The 20425-nt window shown below is 42.7% G+C and overlaps 1 protein-coding gene across 1 annotated transcript in view; it reads left to right on the top strand.

Annotated features, from left to right (window-relative positions):
* The first annotated feature begins 373 nt into the window (after window positions 1-373).
* slc9a7 (solute carrier family 9 member 7) overlaps window positions 374-20425 on the top strand; it is a 140299-nt gene continuing 120247 nt past the window's right edge. Inside the window, exons 1-9 of the mRNA XM_045697509.2 lie at window positions 374-710; window positions 6336-6538; window positions 7503-7580; window positions 12561-12637; window positions 12728-12840; window positions 13051-13156; window positions 14502-14643; window positions 16464-16569; window positions 19218-19306. Of these exons, the coding sequence (XP_045553465.1) occupies window positions 413-710; window positions 6336-6538; window positions 7503-7580; window positions 12561-12637; window positions 12728-12840; window positions 13051-13156; window positions 14502-14643; window positions 16464-16569; window positions 19218-19306 (1212 nt within the window). The 5' untranslated portion in view covers window positions 374-412. The remainder of the gene's footprint in view (window positions 711-6335; window positions 6539-7502; window positions 7581-12560; window positions 12638-12727; window positions 12841-13050; window positions 13157-14501; window positions 14644-16463; window positions 16570-19217; window positions 19307-20425) is intronic.

The following is a 20425-nucleotide window of genomic DNA, read 5'->3' as shown; positions in this document are numbered from 1 at the left end:
TTCGATTCCCACGGGGGGCCAGTACAAAAAAAAAAGAAAAAAGTGCATGGTATGAAATGTATGTATTCACTACTGTAAGTCGCTCTGGATAAGAGCGTCTGCTAAATGACTAAAATGTCAATGTAAATGGGTGTTGAGTGGTAGTGTTCTGTCCTCCCAGACGATTGGTCTGGAATAGGATTAGGGAAAGTTAAATAGTGGAATGGGGTGGTGTTTTACTGAGGGCTAATACTTGTCAGGGTAGTTTTTCCTTTTCTTGTTAATGTAGGTATACCGTGAATGGCCTCACACTCCAGTACAGTAGGGGGCGATGTATGCTCCTTCAATTGGATGCGAGCCGCCAACACGATCCTAAAGAAGAAGAAGACAAGCCTAGAGGCGGTCCGACAGGCTTGGCGCATCTAACTGCACCATGGATGCTGCTGTTGTCAAAAAACCAAAGCTATGCAGATTCTTCTTTCCTTTGGAAAAGCAATTTATGTTATTTCCCATTTTAATTCTGCTGATAAACCAAGCCTCTAAAATGAACGCCGAGGACGGCGTTATGGAGGAACTGGCAACTGAGAAAGAGGCAGAAGAAAGTCATCGACAGGACAGTGTGAATTTATTGACATTCATTTTACTGCTGACATTAACAATTCTGACCATTTGGCTTTTCAAACACAGAAGAGTTCGTTTTCTCCATGAGACCGGGTTGGCAATGATATACGGTAAGAGTCGACACGTTAATCTGTCAGACGTTTGCAACGCATGTAACTTTGCCAACCCCCCCCCCCCACCCCCTAATCCCCGTACGAATGATGCCAACTCACGTCGGTGATTATTAGTGCGGCTCTATGACACTGCTACATTGAACCACGACGTGTTAGTTACAACTGATCAATATTGTAGACAGTTAAAATGTTACGCTATTACATGATGCGCCATTCAGCGCTCATTCCCAGTCCTAATTGGTTCAGATGGGAGTGACACAGTATTTAGTAGATTGGGCATCACATTCCTGCATAGAAACCCACAGAACCATGTTCCTATACCACCACCAGATAACAATATATTATAGGTTTGGCTTTATTGGTAAAGCCTGAATCACACTGCGCTATAGGCTGATAGGCCTAATCATGAATTTTACTTTACATCTTAGCAGATAAATTGTAAAATGTCGTGGCCTGGACTTACAACTAATGTGTTGACTCATTACCCAATAGCAGCTTGTAGTATGGAATATAGAAATATACCTGCCATGGGATGCAGTCAGTGTGGTGCAACTACAATACAAACATCACCTGACGCATCTGAAAATGTGCTTCTCACTCTGCTGAGTCAAGCCATGTCAATGTGATGTGAATCAAGAGCCTATCCCCCTCTGAGAGGATTTCAATTTCCCAAACCCCTGTTGCTGGAGGGAATAGCAGCCAGTTTTACGGGCTCCTGACCAATAGAAGAGGCATTGTTATAGAGGTCCGTGTGCGGGATACCTGACGAGACTACTGTCACGACTACCGCCGATGTCGGTTCCTCTCCTTGTTCGGTCGACGTCACCGGTCTTCTAGCCATCGCCGATCCACCTTTCATTTTCCATTTGTTTTGTCTTGTTTTCCCGCACACCTGTTTTTCATCTACTACTAATTACTGTGTGTATTTATCCCTCTGTTCCCTCCATGTCTGGGTGGGGTATTCTGTCAATGGTGGGTGTAGCTGGTGCATGGAAGTCAGGCGCAGGACAGCAGAGATGAGTGGACAAAGCACTTCACTTAGGCAATCATAATAACAGAACGCAATCGCGTCACAATAAACAAATGCCCAAAGAACAAGTGAGGCAGCACAAAGTACCACAAACAATCTACAAAGTAGCGGCTGGCACAAAGCACGGGTATAAAACAAAACCCGGCGCAAACCAGCCGGAAGCGTGCCAACCTGACAATATACAATACCCCACCCAGACATGGAGGGAACAGAGGGATAAATACACACAGTAATTAGTAGGAGATGTCTATTTGTCAATAACAGCTGGTGTGCAATGTCAAATATTAAGGTAGTCTCGAGGTATTGCTCGCCTGAGGTAGAGTACCTCATGATAGTGTGGTCTACAGCCTATCTACCAAGAGAGTTTTCATCAAATTTTTCATAGCCGTCATACTAATGCAGGAAGTACCAGTGACTCGCTCAATACGGAAGTGGTCAGATGACGCGGATGCTAAGCTACAGGGCTGTTTTTCTAGCACAGACTGGAATATGTCAAAGGCATTGAGGAGTATACTCCCTCAGTCACAGGCTTCATTAATAATAATCTTAGTCCTGTATTGACGCTTTGCTTATTTGATGGTTCGTCTGAGGGCATAGCGGGATTTGTTATGAGCGTCCAGATTAGTGTCCCGCTCCTTGAAAGCGGCAGCTGTAGCCTTTAGCTCGGTGCGGATGTTGCCTGTAATCCATGGCTTCTGGTTGGGATATGTACGTACGGTCACTGTGGGGACGACGTTGTCAATGCACTTATTGATGAAGCCGATGACTGAGGTGGTATACTCAATACCATAGTCAGGATCGAGGCAAAGATGAACAGAGCAAAGTACAGAGAGAATCCTTGATGAAAACCTGCTCAGCCTTCATTTGAATGTTAAAGTCCCAACTCATCTCTCTCACTGCTAGGCTTATTTGTAGGTGAATTGTAGTCTGTTCTGTTGCAGGATAATAACACATATTGTCAGTAATAGAAACCGTTTCACAAGGCATATTCCTCTTAGGCGTCATTAGTAGGAGGTTGCCACAGCCAGCTGGGGTTGCCTGGAGGACCAGACTCTGTCCGTCTATCTCTCTGCGTAGTCTGTGAGTGAGCATGGCCCTCCTTGAGATGCGCTGCACACCGTCCCAGCTGGTCTTAACTGGAGGACAGACAGACTCAGCTGCCGGGTGTTGCTGAGACATGACTGACTCTATGCTAATGTCCTAATACTGACTTAAGCAGTAATAATAATGTAGCTAGTAATAATAATAATGTAGCAGTAATAATAATAATAATGTATTAGTAATAATAATAATGTAGTAGTAATAATGTAGTAGTAGTAGTAGTAGTAGTAGTAATAATGTAGTAGTAGTAATAATGTAGTAGTAGTAGTAGTAATAATGTAGTAGTAGTAGTAGTAGTAGTAGTAATAATGTAGTAGTAGTAGTAGTAATAATGTAGTAGTAGTAATAATAATGTAGTAGTAGTAGTAGTAATAATAATGTAGTAGTAATAATAATAATAATAATAATAATAATGTAGTAATAATAATGTAGCTTGAAGTAATAATAATAATGTTAGTATTATTATTAATAATAATAATGATGTAGCTAGTAATAATAATAATAATAATAATGTAGTAATAATAATGTAGCTTGTAGTAATAATAATAATAATAATAATAATAATGTAGCTAGTAATAATAATATTGTAGTTAGTATTAATAATAATAATGATGTAGCTAGTAGTAATAATAATGATGTAGCTAGTAATAATAATGTAGCTAGTTGTCACGTCCTGACCAGTAAAAGGGGTTATTTGTCATTGTAGTTTGGTCAGGGGGTGTTTGTTTTGGTGTTTTTTGGTTTAGGTTCTATGTTTTCTATTTCTATGTTTAAATCTAGTTTTCTATTTCTATGTTGGGTTTTTGGTAGGACCTCCAATTAGAGGTAGCTGGTTGTCGTTGTCTCTAATTGGAGGCCACATTTAGTTGAGGTTTGTTTCCCTTGTGTTTTGTGGTTATTTCCTGTATAGTCTGTGCACCTTATGGGACTGTTTCGACGTTTGTTTCTTTTGTTTGTGTTATTTCTAATAAATTAAGAAGATGAGCACTTTACCCGCTGCGCCTTGGTCCAATCCTTACGACGCCCATGACGCTAGTAATAATAATATTAACAATAATAATAATAATGTAGCTAGTAAAATAATTATATAGCTAGTAAAACAATAATAATAATGTAGCTAATAATAATGTAGCTAGTAATAATAATAATGTAGCTAGTAATAATAATAATAATAATAATGTAGTTAGTAATAATAATAATAATAATGTAGTTAGTAATAATAATGTAGCTAGTAATAATAGTAGTAATAATAATAATGTAGGTAGTAGGAGTAGTAATAATAATGATAATACTAATAATGTAAGGAGTAATAATAATGACGCTCGTAGTAAATAATAATAATTAATAATAATGATGTAGCTAATTAATAATAATAATAATAATAATATAGGTAGTAGTAGTAATAATAATAATAATAATAATGTAGCTAGTACTAATAATAAAAATGTAGCTAATAATAATGTAGCCAGAAATAATAATAATTTAGCTAGTAATAATAATAATAAAAGTAATAATAATAATGTAGCTAATAATTATAATAATAATGTAGCTAGTAGTAATAATAATAATGTAGCTAATAATGTAGCCATTAATAATAATAATGTAGCTAGTAGTAATAATTATATAGCTAGTAAAACAATAATAATAATGTAGCTAATAATAATGTAGCTAGTAATAATAATAATAATGTAGCTAGTAATAATAATAATAATAATAATGTAGTTAGTAATAATAATAATAATAATAATGTAGTTAGTAATAATAATGTAGCTAGTAATAATAGTAGTAATAATAATAATGTAGGTAGTAGGAGTAGTAATAATAATGATAATACTAATAATGTAAGGAGTAATAATAATGACGCTCGTAGTAAATAATAATAATTAATAATAATGATGTAGCTAATTAATAATAATAATAATAATAATAATAATAATATAGGTAGTAGTAGTAATAATAATAATAATAATAATGTAGCTAGTACTAATAATAAAAATGTAGCTAATAATAATGTAGCCAGAAATAATAATAATTTAGCTAGTAATAATAACAATAAAAGTAATAATAATAATGTAGCTAATAATTATAATAATAATGTAGCTAGTAGTAATAATAATAATGTAGCTAATAATGTAGCCATTAATAATAATAATGTAGCTAGTAGTAATAATAATAATGTCGCAAGCAGTAATAATAATACTAATAATTTTGCCAGTAATAATTTAATAATAATAATAATGTAGCCAGTAATAGTAATAATAATAATGTAGCTAGCAATAATAATAATGTAGCTAGCAATAATAATAGTGTGGTTAGTAATAATAATAATAATAATAATAATAATAATAATAATAATAATGTAGCCAGTAGTAGTAATAATAATGTAGCTAATAATAATAATAATGTAGCTAGTAGTAGCAGTAATAATAATGTAGCTAATAATAATAATGTAGCTAGTAGCAGTAATAATAATGTAGTAGTATCAATAATAATAATGTAGCCAGTACAATAATAATAATAATAATGTAGCTAATAATAATAATAATAATAATGTAGCTAAAAAATAATAGTAATAATGTAGCTAGTAATAATAACATTAATAATAATAATGCAACTAGTAATAATAATAATAATAATAATAATAATTAATGTAGCTAGTAATAATAATAGTAATAATAATAATAATAAGCTAAAATAAAATATCCCAGAAATGTTCCATATGCACAAAAAGCTTATTTCTCTCAAACTTTATGCTCCAATTAGTTTACATCCCTGTTAGTGAGCATTTCTCCTTTGCCAAGATAATCCATCCACCTGACAGGTGTGGCATATCAAGAAGCTGATTAAACAGCATGATCATTACACAGGTGCACCTTGTGCTGGGGACAATAAAAGGTGGTTTTGTCACACAACACAATGCCACAAATGTTTTGAGGGATTGTGCAGTTGGCATGCTGAGTGCAGGAATGTCTACCAGAACGGTTGCCAGAGAATTGAATGTTAATTTCTCTACCATAAGCCACCTCCAACGCGGTTTAAGAAATTTTGGCAGTGTGAAGATATTCTATCCTCGGTATATATCTCTCTCTCTCTCTCTCTCGCCCTCCCTTTCTCTCTCTCGCCCTCTCTCTCTCTCGCTCTCTCTCGCCCTACCTTCCTCTCTCACCCTCTCGCTCTCTCTCTCTCTCGCTCCCTCGCTCTCTCTCTCGCTCTCTCGCTCTCTCTCGCCCTCCCTTTCTCTCTCTCGCCCTCTCTCTCGCCCTCTCTCTCGATCCCTCGCACCCCCCTCTCTCTCTCTCTCGCCCTCCCTTCCTCTCTCTCGCCCTCCCTTCCTCTCTCTCGCCCTCCCTTCCTCTCTCTCGCCCTCCCTTCCTCTCTCTCGCCCTCTCTCTCGCTCTCTCGCCCTCTCTCTCGCTCTCTCGCCCCCTCTCTCTCTCTCTCTCTCTCTCGCCCTCTCTCTCTCTCGCTCCCTCTCTCTCTCTCCTTCCCAGGACTGTTGGTAGGTGTGATCCTGCGTTATGGAATCCCAGCCACCAGCTACCACAACAGAACTCCTCCCAGCTGTTGTCTGGAGGAGGGGCCAGTCAGTAGTCTCCTGCTGAACGTCAGCGGGAAGTTCTTTGAGTACACGCTGAAAGGAGAGATCAACTCCAGGGAAATACACAACGTGGAGCAGAATGACATGCTGCGTAAGGTACACACACACACACACACACACACACACACACACACACACACACACACACACACACACACACACACACACACAGAATATATGTATAACCCCCCCCCCCCCCAACTACTGACTAAACACAACTGAACTGTATAACCCCCCCCCCCCCCCAACTACTGACTAAACACAACTGAACTGTATAACCCCCCCCCAACTACTGACTAAACACAACTGAACTGTATAACCCCCCCCCCCCCAACTACTGACTAAACACAACTGAACTGTATAACCCCCCCCCCCCCAACTACTGACTAAACACAACTGAACTGTATAACCCCCCCCAACTACTGACTAAACACAACTGAACTGTATAACCCCCCCCAACTACTGACTAAACACAACTGAACTGAATAACCCCCCCCCAACTACTGACTAAACACAACTGAACTGTATAACCCCCCCCCCCCCAACTACTGACTAAACACAACTGAACTGTATAACCCCACCCCCCCCAACTACTGACTAAACACAACTGAACTGTATAACCCCCCCCCCCCCAACTACTGACTAAACACAACTGAACTGTATAACCCCCCCCCCAACTACTGACTAAACACAACTGAACTGTATAACCCCCCCCCCCAACTACTGACTAAACACAACTGAACTGTATAACCCCCCCCCCCCCCCCCCCAACTACTGACTAAACACAACTGAACTTGTTGAAATTCATCCTGAAATCATTTTCCAGTATTCAGTCTAACCTATTTTCATGTCAGTCTCAGCATCCTAAATCTGTCATTGTCTGTTCAGTCCTGGCTTGCTAAGTATTCGATCATTAGCAGGCAGGTAGCCCTCGTTGGCAGTGCTTTGCAATGTAACCTCTTTGTCAACAGTCTGCATTTCAGCAGTGTATTAGCTGGCTGTTAGCAACTTGTTTAGTATTGATCTGTTTACGTACATGGTTTTTCTCCTAAATGTACAGGTTACCTTTGACCCTGAAGTATTCTTCAATATACTGCTACCTCCAATCATTTTCCATGCTGGATATAGTCTCAGAAAGGTAAGTGACCGCTGTAACATTTGTATTCTGTATTTTTTTTAAAAACCTTTATTTAACTCGTCAAGTCAGTTTTGAACAAATTCTTATTTTACAATGACTGCCTACCCCAGCGGTGGGAGAACCTTCCAGAAGGACAACCATCTCTGCAGTACTCCACCAATCAGGCCTTTATGATAGTGTGGCCAGATAGAGCCACTCCTCAGTAAAAGGCACATAACAGCCCGCTAGAAGTTTGCAAAAAGGCACCTAAAGGACTCTCAGACCATGAGAAACAAGATTCTCTGTTCTGATGAAACAAAGATTGAACTCTTTGGCCTGAATGCCAAGTGTCCCGTCTGAAATAAACCTGGAACCATCCCTATGTTGAAGCATGGTGGTGGTGGCAGCATCATGCTGTCGGTATGTTTTTCAGTGGCAGGGACTGGGAGAATAGTCAGGATCGAGGGAAAGATGAACGGAGCAAAGTATTTGTATTTATTATGGATCGCTATTAGCTGCTCCACTTTCAGCCAGGAGAGATTGACATGCATATTATTAATATTAGCTCTCTGTGTACATTCAAGGGCCAGCCGTGCTGCCCTGTTCTGAGTCAATTGCAATTTTCAAAGTCCTTTTTTGTTGCACCTGACCACACGACTGAAAAGTAGTCAAGGTGCGACAAAACTAGGGCCTGTAGGACCTGCCTTGTTAAGAAGGCAGAGCATCGCTTTATTATGGACAGACTTCTCCCCATCTTAGCTACTACTGCATCAATATGTTTTGACCATGACAGTTTACAATCCAGGGTTACTCCAAGCAGTTTAGTCATCTTAACTTTCTCAATTTCCACATTATTTATTTATTACAAGATTTAGTTGAGGTTTAGGGTTTAGTGAGTGTTTTGTTCCAAATACAATGCTTTTAGTTTTAGAAATATTTAGGGCTAACTTATTCCTTGCCACCCACTCTGAAACTAACTGCAGCTCTTTGTTGAGTGTTGCTGACGTGTATAGTGTTGAGTCTTTCACATACATTGACACTCTGGCTTTACTCAAAGTCAGTGGCATGTCATTAGTAAATATTGGAAAAGCAAGGGGCCTAAACAGCTACCCTGGGGAATTCCTGATTCTACAGAGAGATCCTTGATGAAAACCTACTCCAGAGCACTCAGGACCTCAGACTGGGGCAAAGGTTCACCTTCCAACAGGACAATGATCCTAAGCACACAGCAAAGACAACACAGGAGTGGCTTCGGGACAAGTCTCTGTATGTCCTTGAGTGGCCCAATCAGAGCCTGGACTTGAACCCGATCGAACATCTCTGGAGAGACCTGAAAATAGCTGTGCAGCGACGCTCCCCATCCAACCTGACAGAGCTTGAGAGGATCTGCAGAGAAGAATGGGAGAAACTCCCCAAATACAGGTGTGCCAAGCTTGTAGCGTCATACCCAAGACGCTTCAAAGCTGTAATTTCTGCCAAAGGTGCTTCAACATAAACTCAGCAAAAAAAGAAACGTCCTCTCACTGTCAACTGCGTTTATTTTCAGCAAACTGAACATGTGTAAATATTTGTATGAACACAACAAGATTCAACAACTGAGACAAACTGAACAAGTTCCACAGACATGTGACTAACAGAAATTGATGTGTCCCTGAACAAAGGGGGGTCAAAATCAAAAGTAACAGTCAGTTAGTAGAAAGGCCTCTTTAGTGTCCTAAGTTTTCGTAACTGTGACCTTAATTGCCTACCGTCTGTAAGCTGTTAGTGTCTTAACGACCGTTCCACAGGTGCATGTTCATTAATTGTTTATGGTTCATTGAACAAGCATGGGAAACAGTGTTTAAACCCTTTACAATGAAGATCTGTAAAGTTATTTGGATTTTTACAAATTCTTTGAAAGACAGGGTCCTGAAAAAAGGAAGTTTCTTTTTTTTTGCTGAGTTTAGTACTGAGTAAAGGGTCTGAATACTCATGTAAATGTGATATTACATTTTTTTTAAATGTGCAAAAAATGTCTAAAAAAACAGTTTTTGATTTGTCATTATGCAGTATTGTGTGTAGATGAGGGGGAAAAAACGATTTAATCAATTTTAGAATAAGGCCGTAACGTAACAAAGTGGAAATATTCAATGTGTCTGAATACATTCCGAATACACTGTATGACTAAGACAACTTCATACGATGCTAAAAACAATCCATGGGCGAGTCAGCGACCACAATTTAATTTGTAACGGAATGAAAGAAACGTTTTCTAGCCAATTCTGCTGTGAAATAGAAGTGACGTCTTTATTTATTACTTATCGTCAATGCCGTTTTTGGTGTGCTTATCAATGAACAAGCAACTTTTCCCCACTCCTATCGCTTCTATCGGTGGAACAGGTTGTTGCGTTGTGGCCGTAGACATATAATCCATAGAAGGGTTTGGAACCTGGACTGGAACCAGGATCTCTAGTAAAACAGCAAGCACTGTGATGCAGTGTCCTCAGAGCACTGTTCCACTCAGGATGCCAGTGTCCTCAGAGCACTGCTCCACTCAGGATGCCAGTGTCCTCGGAGCACTGTTCCACTCAGGATGCCAGTGTCCTCAGAGCACTGCTCCACTCAGAGCACTGCTCCACTCAGGATGCCAGTGTCCTCGGAGCACTGCTCCACTCAGGATGCCAGTGTCCTCGGAGCACTGTTCCACTCAGGATGCCAGTGTCCTCGGAGCACTGCTCCACTCAGGATGCCAGTGTCCTCGGAGCACTGCTCCACTCAGGATGCCAGTGTCCTCGGAGCACTGCTCCACTCAGGATGCCAGTGATAGGTATTTTAACATTACCATTTTTTTACACCACATTTCATTAATAAAATATTGAATAATTTGTCTTCCTCAAATGAAGGAGATGGCACGATCTTTGTGAGAGGGAGGGGATTTGATTGGTCAACAACTCATGTTTCAGACACTTCATTCAGGATAAATGGTGTTAGCCCTTAGTTAGCCTGCCCCAGAGCAGGTTAGTTCTGAATGTAGGATAAATGGTGTTAGCCCTTAGTTAGCCTGCCCCAGAGCAGGTTAGTTCTGAATGTAGGATAAATGGTGTTAGCCCTTAGTTAGCCTGCCCCAGAGCAGGTTAGTTCTGAATACAGGGTAAATGGTGTTAGCCCTTAGTTAGCCTGCCCCAGAGCAGGTTAGTTCTGAATGTAGGATAAATGGTGTTAGCCCTTAGTTAGCCTGCCCCAGAGCAGGTTAGTTCTGAATGTAGGATAAATAGTGTTAGCCCTTAGTTAGCCTGCCCCAGAGCAGGTTAGTTCTGAATGTAGGATAAATGGTGTTAGCCCTTAGTTAGCCTGCCCCAGAGCAGGTTAGTTCTGAATACAGGATAAATGGTGTTAGCCCTTAGTTAGCCTGCCCCAGAGCAGGTTAGTTCTGAATGTAGGATAGATGGTGTTAGCCCTTAGTTAGCCTGCCCCAGAGCAGGTTAGTTCTGAATACAGGGTAAATGGTGTTAGCCCTTAGTTAGCCTGCCCCAGAGCAGGTTAGTTCTGAATGTAGGATAAATGGTGTTAGCCCTTAGTTAGCCTGCCCCAGAGCAGGTTAGTTCTGAATACAGGGTAAACGGTGTTAGCCCTTAGTTAGCCTGCCCCAGAGCAGGTTAGTTCTGAATACAGGATAAATGGTGTTAGCCCTTAGTTAGCCTGCCCCAGAGCAGGTTAGTTCTGAATGTAGGATAAATGGTGTTAGCCCTTAGTTAGCCTGCCCCAGAGCAGGTTAGTTCTGAATGTAGGATAAATGGTGTTAGCCCTTAGTTAGCCTGCCCCAGAGCAGGTTAGTTCTGAATACAGGGTAAACGGTGTTAGCCCTTAGTTAGCCTGCCCCAGAGCAGGTTAGTTCTGAATACAGGGTAAACGGTGTTAGCCCTTAGTTAGCCTGCCCCAGAGCAGGTTAGTTCTGAATACAGGGTAAACGGTGTTAGCCCTTAGTTAGCCTGCCCCAGAGCAGGTTAGTTCTGAATACAGGATAAACGGTGTTAGCCCTTAGTTAGCCTGCCCCAGAGCAGGTTAGTTCTGAATACAGGATAAACGGTGTTAGCCCTTAGTTAGCCTGCCCCAGAGCAGGTTAGTTCTGAATACAGGGTAAACGGTGTTAGCCCTTAGTTAGCCTGCCCCAGAGCAGGTTAGTTCTGAATACAGGGTAAACGGTGTTAGCCCTTAGTTAGCCTGCCCCAGAGCAGGTTAGTTCTGAATACAGGGTAAACGGTGTTAGCCCTTAGTTAGCCTGCCCCAGAGCAGGTTAGTTCTGAATACAGGGTAAACGGTGTTAGCCCTTAGTTAGCCTGCCCCAGAGCAGGTTAGTTCTGAATACAGGGTAAACGGTGTTAGCCCTTAGTTAGCCTGCCCCAGAGCAGGTTAGTTCTGAATACAGGGTAAACGGTGTTAGCCCTTAGTTAGCCTGCCCCAGAGCAGGTTAGTTCTGAATACAGGGTAAACGGTGTTAGCCCTTAGTTAGCCTGCCCCAGAGCAGGTTAGTTCTGAAGGATTCATTGCCATAGAAATGTACCTACTAAAAGGTGAGCCGTTGTCAGACTGCCAGTCCAGTCACACTCCCAGGGTGAGGAGTGTCTGTTGTAGACGGAGTGACCTGGTCACCAATGGCTGGTGGCTTGAAAGGACTCAGAAGAGAGACTGCAAGTCAACACTCTGAGGGCAGATGACAGGCAACACTCTCCCTGCTCACCAAGGCCCTCTTTGTGAGGGGAAATGACAGGCAACATTCTCCCTGCTCACCAAGGCCCTCTTGTGAGGGGAAATGACAGGCAACACTCTCCTTGCACACCAAGGCCCTCTTGTGAGGGCAGATGACAGGCAACACTGCACATCAAGGCCCTCTTGTGAAGGCTGGCTGACATATCAATGGCACAGAGATAAATATTTATTTAATGCCCATGTAGATCACACACTAACCTCTCTACATTCTATGATGTAGCCTAGCGATTTATAATATCCCTTCTCTTTTTCCAGAGACACTTCTTCAGGAACCTGGGCTCCATCATAACCTATGCCTTCCTAGGAACAGCCATCTCGTGCTTCGTCATTGGGTGAGTCAGTGTATTGGTGGGACTGATTTTTTAATTTATTTTTTAGATCATGTCTGGAATGGAACTCTTGTAGTCCTCTCCTCTCTTCAGAAACCTGATGTATGGAGTGGTGAAGCTGATGCAGTTCATAGGGCAGCTGACTAACAAGTTCTACTACACAGACTGTCTTTTCTTTGGAGCCATCATCTCTGCCACTGACCCAGGTAGGTCCTGGAGCTCCTCACCACCTCACCCCAGTGGAGGGCTCTCTCTACAGGCCTTGTGACCAGGGGAATACCTCTGCAGTCCGTCGTTAACGAATCGTCCGTCCTAGTTCACTACAAGGATGGTCACGGTACATCCTAGCAAGCAACATGTTGCTCCTCAACTCTCTTAAGTGTGTGTGTGTGTGTGTGTGTGTGTGTGTGTTTCAGTGACGGTGCTGGCCATCTTCAATGAGCTCCATGCAGATGTGGATCTTTATGCCCTGTTGTTTGGAGAGAGTGTCATGAACGACGCAGTGGCCATAGTCCTCTCCTCGTAAGTTACCGTGCTCCTCCTCTCTCCTCCCAGCGCTCTCTCCTCCCAGCGCTCTCTCCTCCCAGCGCTCTCTCCTCCCAGCGCTGTCTCGCTCCGTCTGTCTCGCTCCGTCTGTCTGTCTCGCTCCGTCTGTCTGTCTCGCTCCGTCTGTCTCGCTCCGTCTGTCTCGCTCCGTCTGTCTGTCTCGCTCCGTCTGTCTGTCTCGCTCCGTCTGTCTGTCTCGCTCCGTCTGTCTGTCTCGCTCCGTCTGTCTGTCTCGCTCCGTCTGTCTGTCTCGCTCCGTCTGTCTGTCTCGCTCTGTCTGTCTCGCTCGTTCTGTCTGTCTGTCTGTCTCGTTCTGTCTGTCTCGCTCCGTCTGTCTGTCTCGCTCCGTCTGTCTGTCTCGCTCCGTCTGTCTGTCTCGCTCCGTCTGTCTGTCTCGCTCCGTCTGTCTGTCTCGCTCTGTCTGTCTCGCTCGTTCTGTCTGTCTGTCTCGTTCTGTCTGTCTCGCTCTGTCTGTCTGTCTCGCTCGCTCTGTCTGTCTGTCTCGCTCGCTCTGTCTGTCTGTCTCTGTCTGTCTGTCTGTCTGTCTGTCTGTCTGTCTGTCTGTCTGTCTGTCTGTCTGTCTGTCTGTCTGTCTGTCTGTCTGTCTGTCTGTCTGTCTGTCTGTCTGTCTCGCTCTGTCTGTCTGTCTGTCTCTCTCGCTCTGTCTGTCTCTCTCGCTCTGTCTGTCTCTCTCCTCCCAGCGCTGTCTCGCTCTGTCTGTCTCGCTCTGTCTGTCTGTCTCGCTCTGTCTGTCTCTCTCGCTCTGTCTGTCTCTCTCGCTCTGTCTATCTGTCTCTCTCGCTCTGTCTGTCTCTCTCTCGCTCTGTCTGTCTCTCTCTCTCTGTGTGTGTGTCGGAGGGTTCCTCAGTTTCTGGGAAATATTCCTGTACCCTCCTCGTTTCCCCTCCTTTTCCCCGGTGTTGTAGAGATTCCTCACTGAGGTGACAGACAGTGTTACATCACTAGTGTGGTGCAGCTGAGACAGACCTGGTGATCTACTGACCCCTGCTGGAAAGGCCTAGTGTGGTGCAGCTGAGACAGACCTGGTGATCTACTGACCCCTGCTAGAAAGGCCCAGTGTGGTGCAGCTGAGACAGACCTGGTGATCTACTGACCCCTGCTGGAAAGGCCTAGTGTGGTGCAGCTGAGACAGACCTGGTGATCTACTGACCCCTGCTGGAAAGGCCTAGTGTGGTGCAGCTGAGACAGACCTGGTGATCTACTAAGCCAGCCACTATTGTGCCTGTGAAACGTATTGTAACTGTGAAACAGGATATTTGTGTTTTTACTGGAAGTTCTGTGTCCTGTTTCTTTGATCCAGGTCTATTGTAGCCTATCAGCCGGCGGGAGCCAGCACACACACCTTCGACGCCACAGCCTTCTTCAAATCAGTGGGGGTTTTCCTGGGCATCTTCAGTGGATCCTTCGCCATGGGAGCCGCCACTGGAGTGGTCACTGCACTCATATCCTTCTGCTGAAAACGTCACTACACAACATAGGGGGATAGATCTAGTCAACTAAAATCACTTACAAAAAGGGTAGTTAAAATGTGCTGCCGTCTTGTTTATTGTGTTGTGTGGAAAGAGTCATTGTTTAAGTTATAGCTAGTCTGAAGTGGTCACTGGCCTCATATCCTGAAAGATTACCACAACTTGTTTTTGTTTACATTTCTAAAAGAGAACTTTATTAACAGTGTATTCAGTACACTGGCAAAGTAAATAACTTTATTAACAGTGTATTCAGTACACTGGCAATAGTGTATTGTAGTGTCCTCCGAAGAAGCAATGGCAATAGTGTATTGTGGTGTCCTCCGAAGAAGCAATGGCAATAGTGTATTGTAGTGTCCTCCGAAGAAGCAATGGAAATAGTGTATTGTAGTGTCCTCCGAAGAAGCAATGGCAATAGTGTATTGTAGTGTCCTCCGAAGAAGCAATGGCAATAGTGTATTGTGGTGTCCTCCGAAGAAGCAATGGCAATAGTGTATTGTGGTGTCCTCCGAAGAAGCAATGGAAATAGTGTATTGTAGTGTCCTCCGAAGAAGCAATGGCAATAGTGTATTGTAGTGTCCTCCGAAGAAGCAATGGCAATAGTGTATTGTGGTGTCCTCCGAAGAAGCAATAGCAATAGTGTATTGTAGTGTCCTCCGAAGAAGCAATGGCAATAGTGTATTGTGGTGTCCTCCGAAGAAGCAATGGCAATAGTGTATTGTGGTGTCCTCCGAAGAAGCAATGGCAATAGTGTATTGTGGTGTCCTCCGAAGAAGCAATGGCAATAGTGTATTGTGGTGTCCTCCGAAGAAGCAATGGCAATAGTGTATTGTGGTGTCCTCCGAAGAAGCAATGGCAATAGTGTATTGTGGTGTCCTCCGAAGAAGCAATGGCAATAGTGTATTGTGGTGTCCTCCGAAGAAGCAATGGCAATAGTGTATTGTGGTGTCCTCCGAAGAAGCAATGGCAATAGTGTATTGTGGTGTCCTCCGAAGAAGCAATGGAAATAGTGTATTGTAGTGTCCTCCGAAGAAGCAATGGCAATAGTGTATTGTGGTGTCCTCCGAAGAAGCAATGGCAATAGTGTATTGTGGTGTCCTCCGAAGAAGCAATGGCAATAGTGTATTGTAGTGTCCTCCGAAGAAGCAATGGCAATAGTGTATTGTAGTGTCCTCCGAAGAAGCAATGGCAATAGTGTATTGTGGTGTCCTCCGAAGAAGCAATGGAAATAGTGTATTGTAGTGTCCTCCGAAGAAGCAATGGAAATAGTGTATTGTAGTGTCCTCCGAAGAAGCAATGGCAATAGTGTATTGTGGTGTCCTCCGAAGAAGCAATGGAAATAGTGTATTGTAGTGTCCTCCGAAGAAGCAATGGCAATAGTGTATTGTGGTGTCCTCCGAAGAAGCAATGGCAATAGTGTATTGTGGTGTCCTCCGAAGAAGCAATGGCAATAGTGTATTGTGGTGTCCTCCGAAGAAGCAATGGCAATAGTGTATTGTGGTGTCCTCCGAAGAAGCAATGGCAAAAGTGTATTGTGGTGTCCTCCGAAGAAGCAATGGAAATAGTGTATTGTGGTGTCCTCCGAAGAAGCAATGGCAATAGTGTATTGTAGTGTCCTCCGAAGAAGCAATGGAAATAGTGTATTGTAGTGTCCTCCGAAGAAGCAATGGAAATAGTGTATTGTGGTGTCCTCCGAAGAAGCAATGGCAATAGTGTATTGTAGTGTCCTCCGAAGAAGCAATGGCAATAGTGTTTGTGAAATGTGAAATGTTCTGATTCTCTAACTCCGTCTCTACGTGACCAAGTTCACCAAGCTGCACTGTTTCCCCTTGCTGGAGACGGCCCTCTTCTTCCTCATGTCCTGGAGCACCTTCCTATTGGCCGAAGCCTGCGGGTTCACAGGTCAGGACTGGGGTGGAGGGTGTCAAGAGGGGCTCTGTTTGCATCCCAAATGGCACTTTATTCCCTATAAAAGTGCATATGGCTCTGGTCAAAAGTAGTGCACTATGTAGGGAGTAGGGCGCTGTTTGGGAAGTATATATTGTATGGTCAGCACTCTGGCTACAGTACATGTTTTACAGATTCTGCTAAAGAAAGAGCAGAGCGCATAGAAAAACAATACGAGGATTATAGATGTGGCGTAGGGAGGCAGGTAGCCTAGCAGTTGAGAGCGTTGGGCCAGAAACCGAAACCGAAAGGTCGCTGGTTCGATTCCCGAGCAGACTAGGTGAAACATCTGTCGACGTGCCCTTGAACAAGGCACTTCGCTGAAATGAGTGTCTGCTAAATGACTAATATGTGCTAATCTCGGGTTGTGTTTATCTGTGTCCTAGTGGGTCTCTGTGACAACCATTCTCTCTGATTTATGTATTTATTATGGATCCTGTTAGCTGATGCCAAGGCAGGAACTACTCTTCCTGGGGTCCAGCAAAGTTAAGGCATATATATACATACACAGTTTAATATATACAATTTCATAACACTTTACCCAAAATGATTTAGTGTGTTCCCTCAGGCCACTGCTCCACTATCACATATCTACAATACAGCATCCATGTGTATAGAGTGCATGTCTTGTGTACACTACCAGTCAAATGATTGGACACACCTACTCATTCAAGGGTTTTTCTTTATTTTCTACATTGTAGAATAATAGTGAAGACATCAAAACTATGAAATAACACATATGGAATCATGTAGTAACCAAAAAAAAAAGTGTTAAACAAATCAAAATCGATTTTACATTTTGAGATTCTTCAAATAGCCACCTTTTGCCTTTGACAGCTTTGCGTTCTTAGGTGGGCTATTTGAGCCAGTAAAGGGGGCTTTCCTATTCTTGGGTAGCAGAATTACTTTCGCTTCCCTCCAGGCCCGAGGGGGGCACACTCTCTAGTAGGCTTGGATTGAAGATGTGGCAATACCGTCTGCTATTATCCTCAGTAGTTTTCCATCCATGCTGTCGGACCCTGGTGGCTTGTCATTGTTGATAGACAACAATTTTCCCACCTCTTCCACACTAACTTAACGGAATTCAAAAGTACAATTCTTGTCTTCCATAATTTGATCAGTTATACTTGATGTTTAGTGTCAGCGTTTGTTGCTGGCATATCATCCTTAAAGTAACGGTTTAGAGGTTTTTGTTTTAGGGGTGCCAAGTAGGTTGTGCCTACCAGGAAAAAAAATATTGATTTCTCCTTTTTGTTTGGAAGGGAATGAGTCCCATCTGGTTCGTCAATTCTACACCAATACAAAGGAATCATGCAAAAGTCAGTATGAAAATACACTTTTCATAAACCCTTAAAACATTGGAAATAACTTAAACTTTTTTTGTGTGTTGGTTGTATTCCCAAAATAAACCAGAGATCAACACAATGATCTCTGGTTCCTCCAGAAAAGTCCCGTACCTCGGGCCTAAAAAGAGTCCAGCCCGGTAAATGACTTCAGTGAAACCCAAGTGACCATAGTCACGCAAATGTCCTTCCATAAAGTGATGCGTAAAAACCAGTCTCATTCATACACTCAGAATGCAATGAACTTCCGTTCCACACACAATGAAGTATCAGAAATCTTTAGCTACAACTAAACCAACACGGTATAAATCGCACCAAAACCAAAGGAAATAAAAGTTGTAGTCGGTCAGACAATCCAACCCGCCAACAGATCTCCAGCAGGAGAAAGGCCAAGGAGAAGAGTGGAGACCAACGCACATCGGCAGCCCAACGATAGACATAAGTAGATCCTATACTGGTTGATCCTGCGACACAGCTACAGTACACACTTTTAAAATACAACAAAACAAACTGGGTTTGAACGAGTTTCCAAGCTGAAGGTTGAACACTTCCTCTCTTGCACAATTCACTTTTGCGCAGCAGATGCTGAGGGTCGTTATTAGGGAATTAAAGGGGAAGTGCCCCATTGGCAGGAGAAGCACTGACACTGTTTAGACAAATTCAGGGCCGTCACACTGAGCCTGCTAATCTTGCCAATGAAAAAAATCATTAAAGTAATTGCCAATATCACTGTGAGAATGAGGCATCTGATTCAATGATGAATGATGGAGCTGAGTTTGCCTTTTTGCCCAAAATTTCATTTAAGGTGCTCTAAAGCTTTTTACTATCATTCTTTGTCATTTATCTTTGTTTCATAGTTTAGTTTATGTTTTTTATTCAGTTTAGTCACATGATTTATCAATTTGCAGTATGTTTTCCAATTGGTTGTGCATCCAGACTTATTAGCAATTCAATTCCTTTAGCCTCGTCCCTCTCAACCATACAAACCATCATATTTTTAATTCCTCATCAATCCACAGGGATTTTACAGTTTTTAGTCATTTTGTTAATTGGTGCATACGTATTAGAAACTGGAATAAGCTATTTGTGTTCCCAATTGCACCCTATTTCCTATATAGTGCACTATCCATATGGCACCCTTTTCCATTTATAGTGCACTACTTTTGGCCAGAGGGGGCCATTTGGGAAGCGGACTGCATCCTCAGGTGTGTTAGAACAGTCTAAGCATAACACAGCTATCTCTGTGTGTTTCTGTCCCAGGTGTTGTGGCAGTGCTATTCTGTGGGATCACTCAGGCCCACTACACATACAACAACCTGTCTGAGGAGTCCACCAAGCGCACCAAGCAGGTAACACCCTACATACTACACACTCCAGCCCTAACCCTTAGCACTAACCCTCTCCAGCCCCTCTCCTCTCCTGGTTGTCGTGCTCACTCCAGCCCTAACCCTTACCACTAACCCTCTCCAGTCCCTCTCCTCTCCTGGTTGTCGTGCTCACTCCAGCCCTAACCCTTACCACTAACCCTCTCCTCTCCTGGTTGTTGTGCTCACTCCAGCCCTAACCCTTACCACTAACCCTCTCCTCTCCTGGTTGTCGTGCTAGCTGTAAAGGGCCAGATGGTTCAATCTGGAGCAAAAAACATTGTGCTATCCAGGAGCACGAGTAAAGGACATTAATAAGCTGCTCCCAAACATTTTAAACCAGCATCAGAAAATGTAGTCTCTCATAGTTCATGTGGGATTCAATGACATTATGAAAGGCAGATCAGAACAGCTGAAGATGGGTTTTAAAGAACTGATTGGGTCTCTACTTGACACCAACAAACACCCCATAATATCTGTCCCTAAATCGTGGCATTGAACGGTTCAGCAGACTGTTAGCCCTCCATAACTGGCTACCAGACTATTACAGCTCTGTGGGTGGAACATCTATTGACAATTTTGATACCTTCTGGAAACTAAGCTCATTATATAAGGAGGATGGGATCCACCCAAATCATTTGTGTTCCTGGATCCTTTCACAGCATTATAAGGCTGAGACAATGACTTATCAATGACCCAAGTCCAGCTCAGTTAATATCTACCATTGTGTCGCTGAGTCATCATAATGCTTCAGAAAATGTACATTATACCAGGGGCGTTGGTAGACACAGTGTAAGTAACCTAATTGATGTCCCTCTAACTGCTCTGAATTCCTCTGTTTATCCTACAGCTGTTGTCTGCAGTAATCATGTGCCTATGAACCAGAATTATACTGTTAACACTGAGGTGGTGTGTCCTAGTAGGAAGACCACTGTTAACACTGAGGTGGTGTGTCCTAGTAGGAAGACCACTGTTAACACTGAGGTGGTGTGTCCTAGTAGGAAGACCACTGTTAACACTGAGGTGGTGTGTCCTAGTAGGAAGACCACTGTTAACACTGAGGTGGTGTGTCCTAGTAGGAAGACCACTGTTAACACTGAGGTG

The sequence above is a fragment of the Salmo salar genome, chromosome 16 (assembly GCF_965601325.2).
Source record: "Salmo salar chromosome 16, fSalSal1, whole genome shotgun sequence".
NCBI lineage: Eukaryota > Metazoa > Chordata > Actinopteri > Salmoniformes > Salmonidae > Salmo > Salmo salar.
Note: the sequence above shows the minus strand (reverse complement) of the source record. Positions and strands in the feature narration are given on the sequence as shown.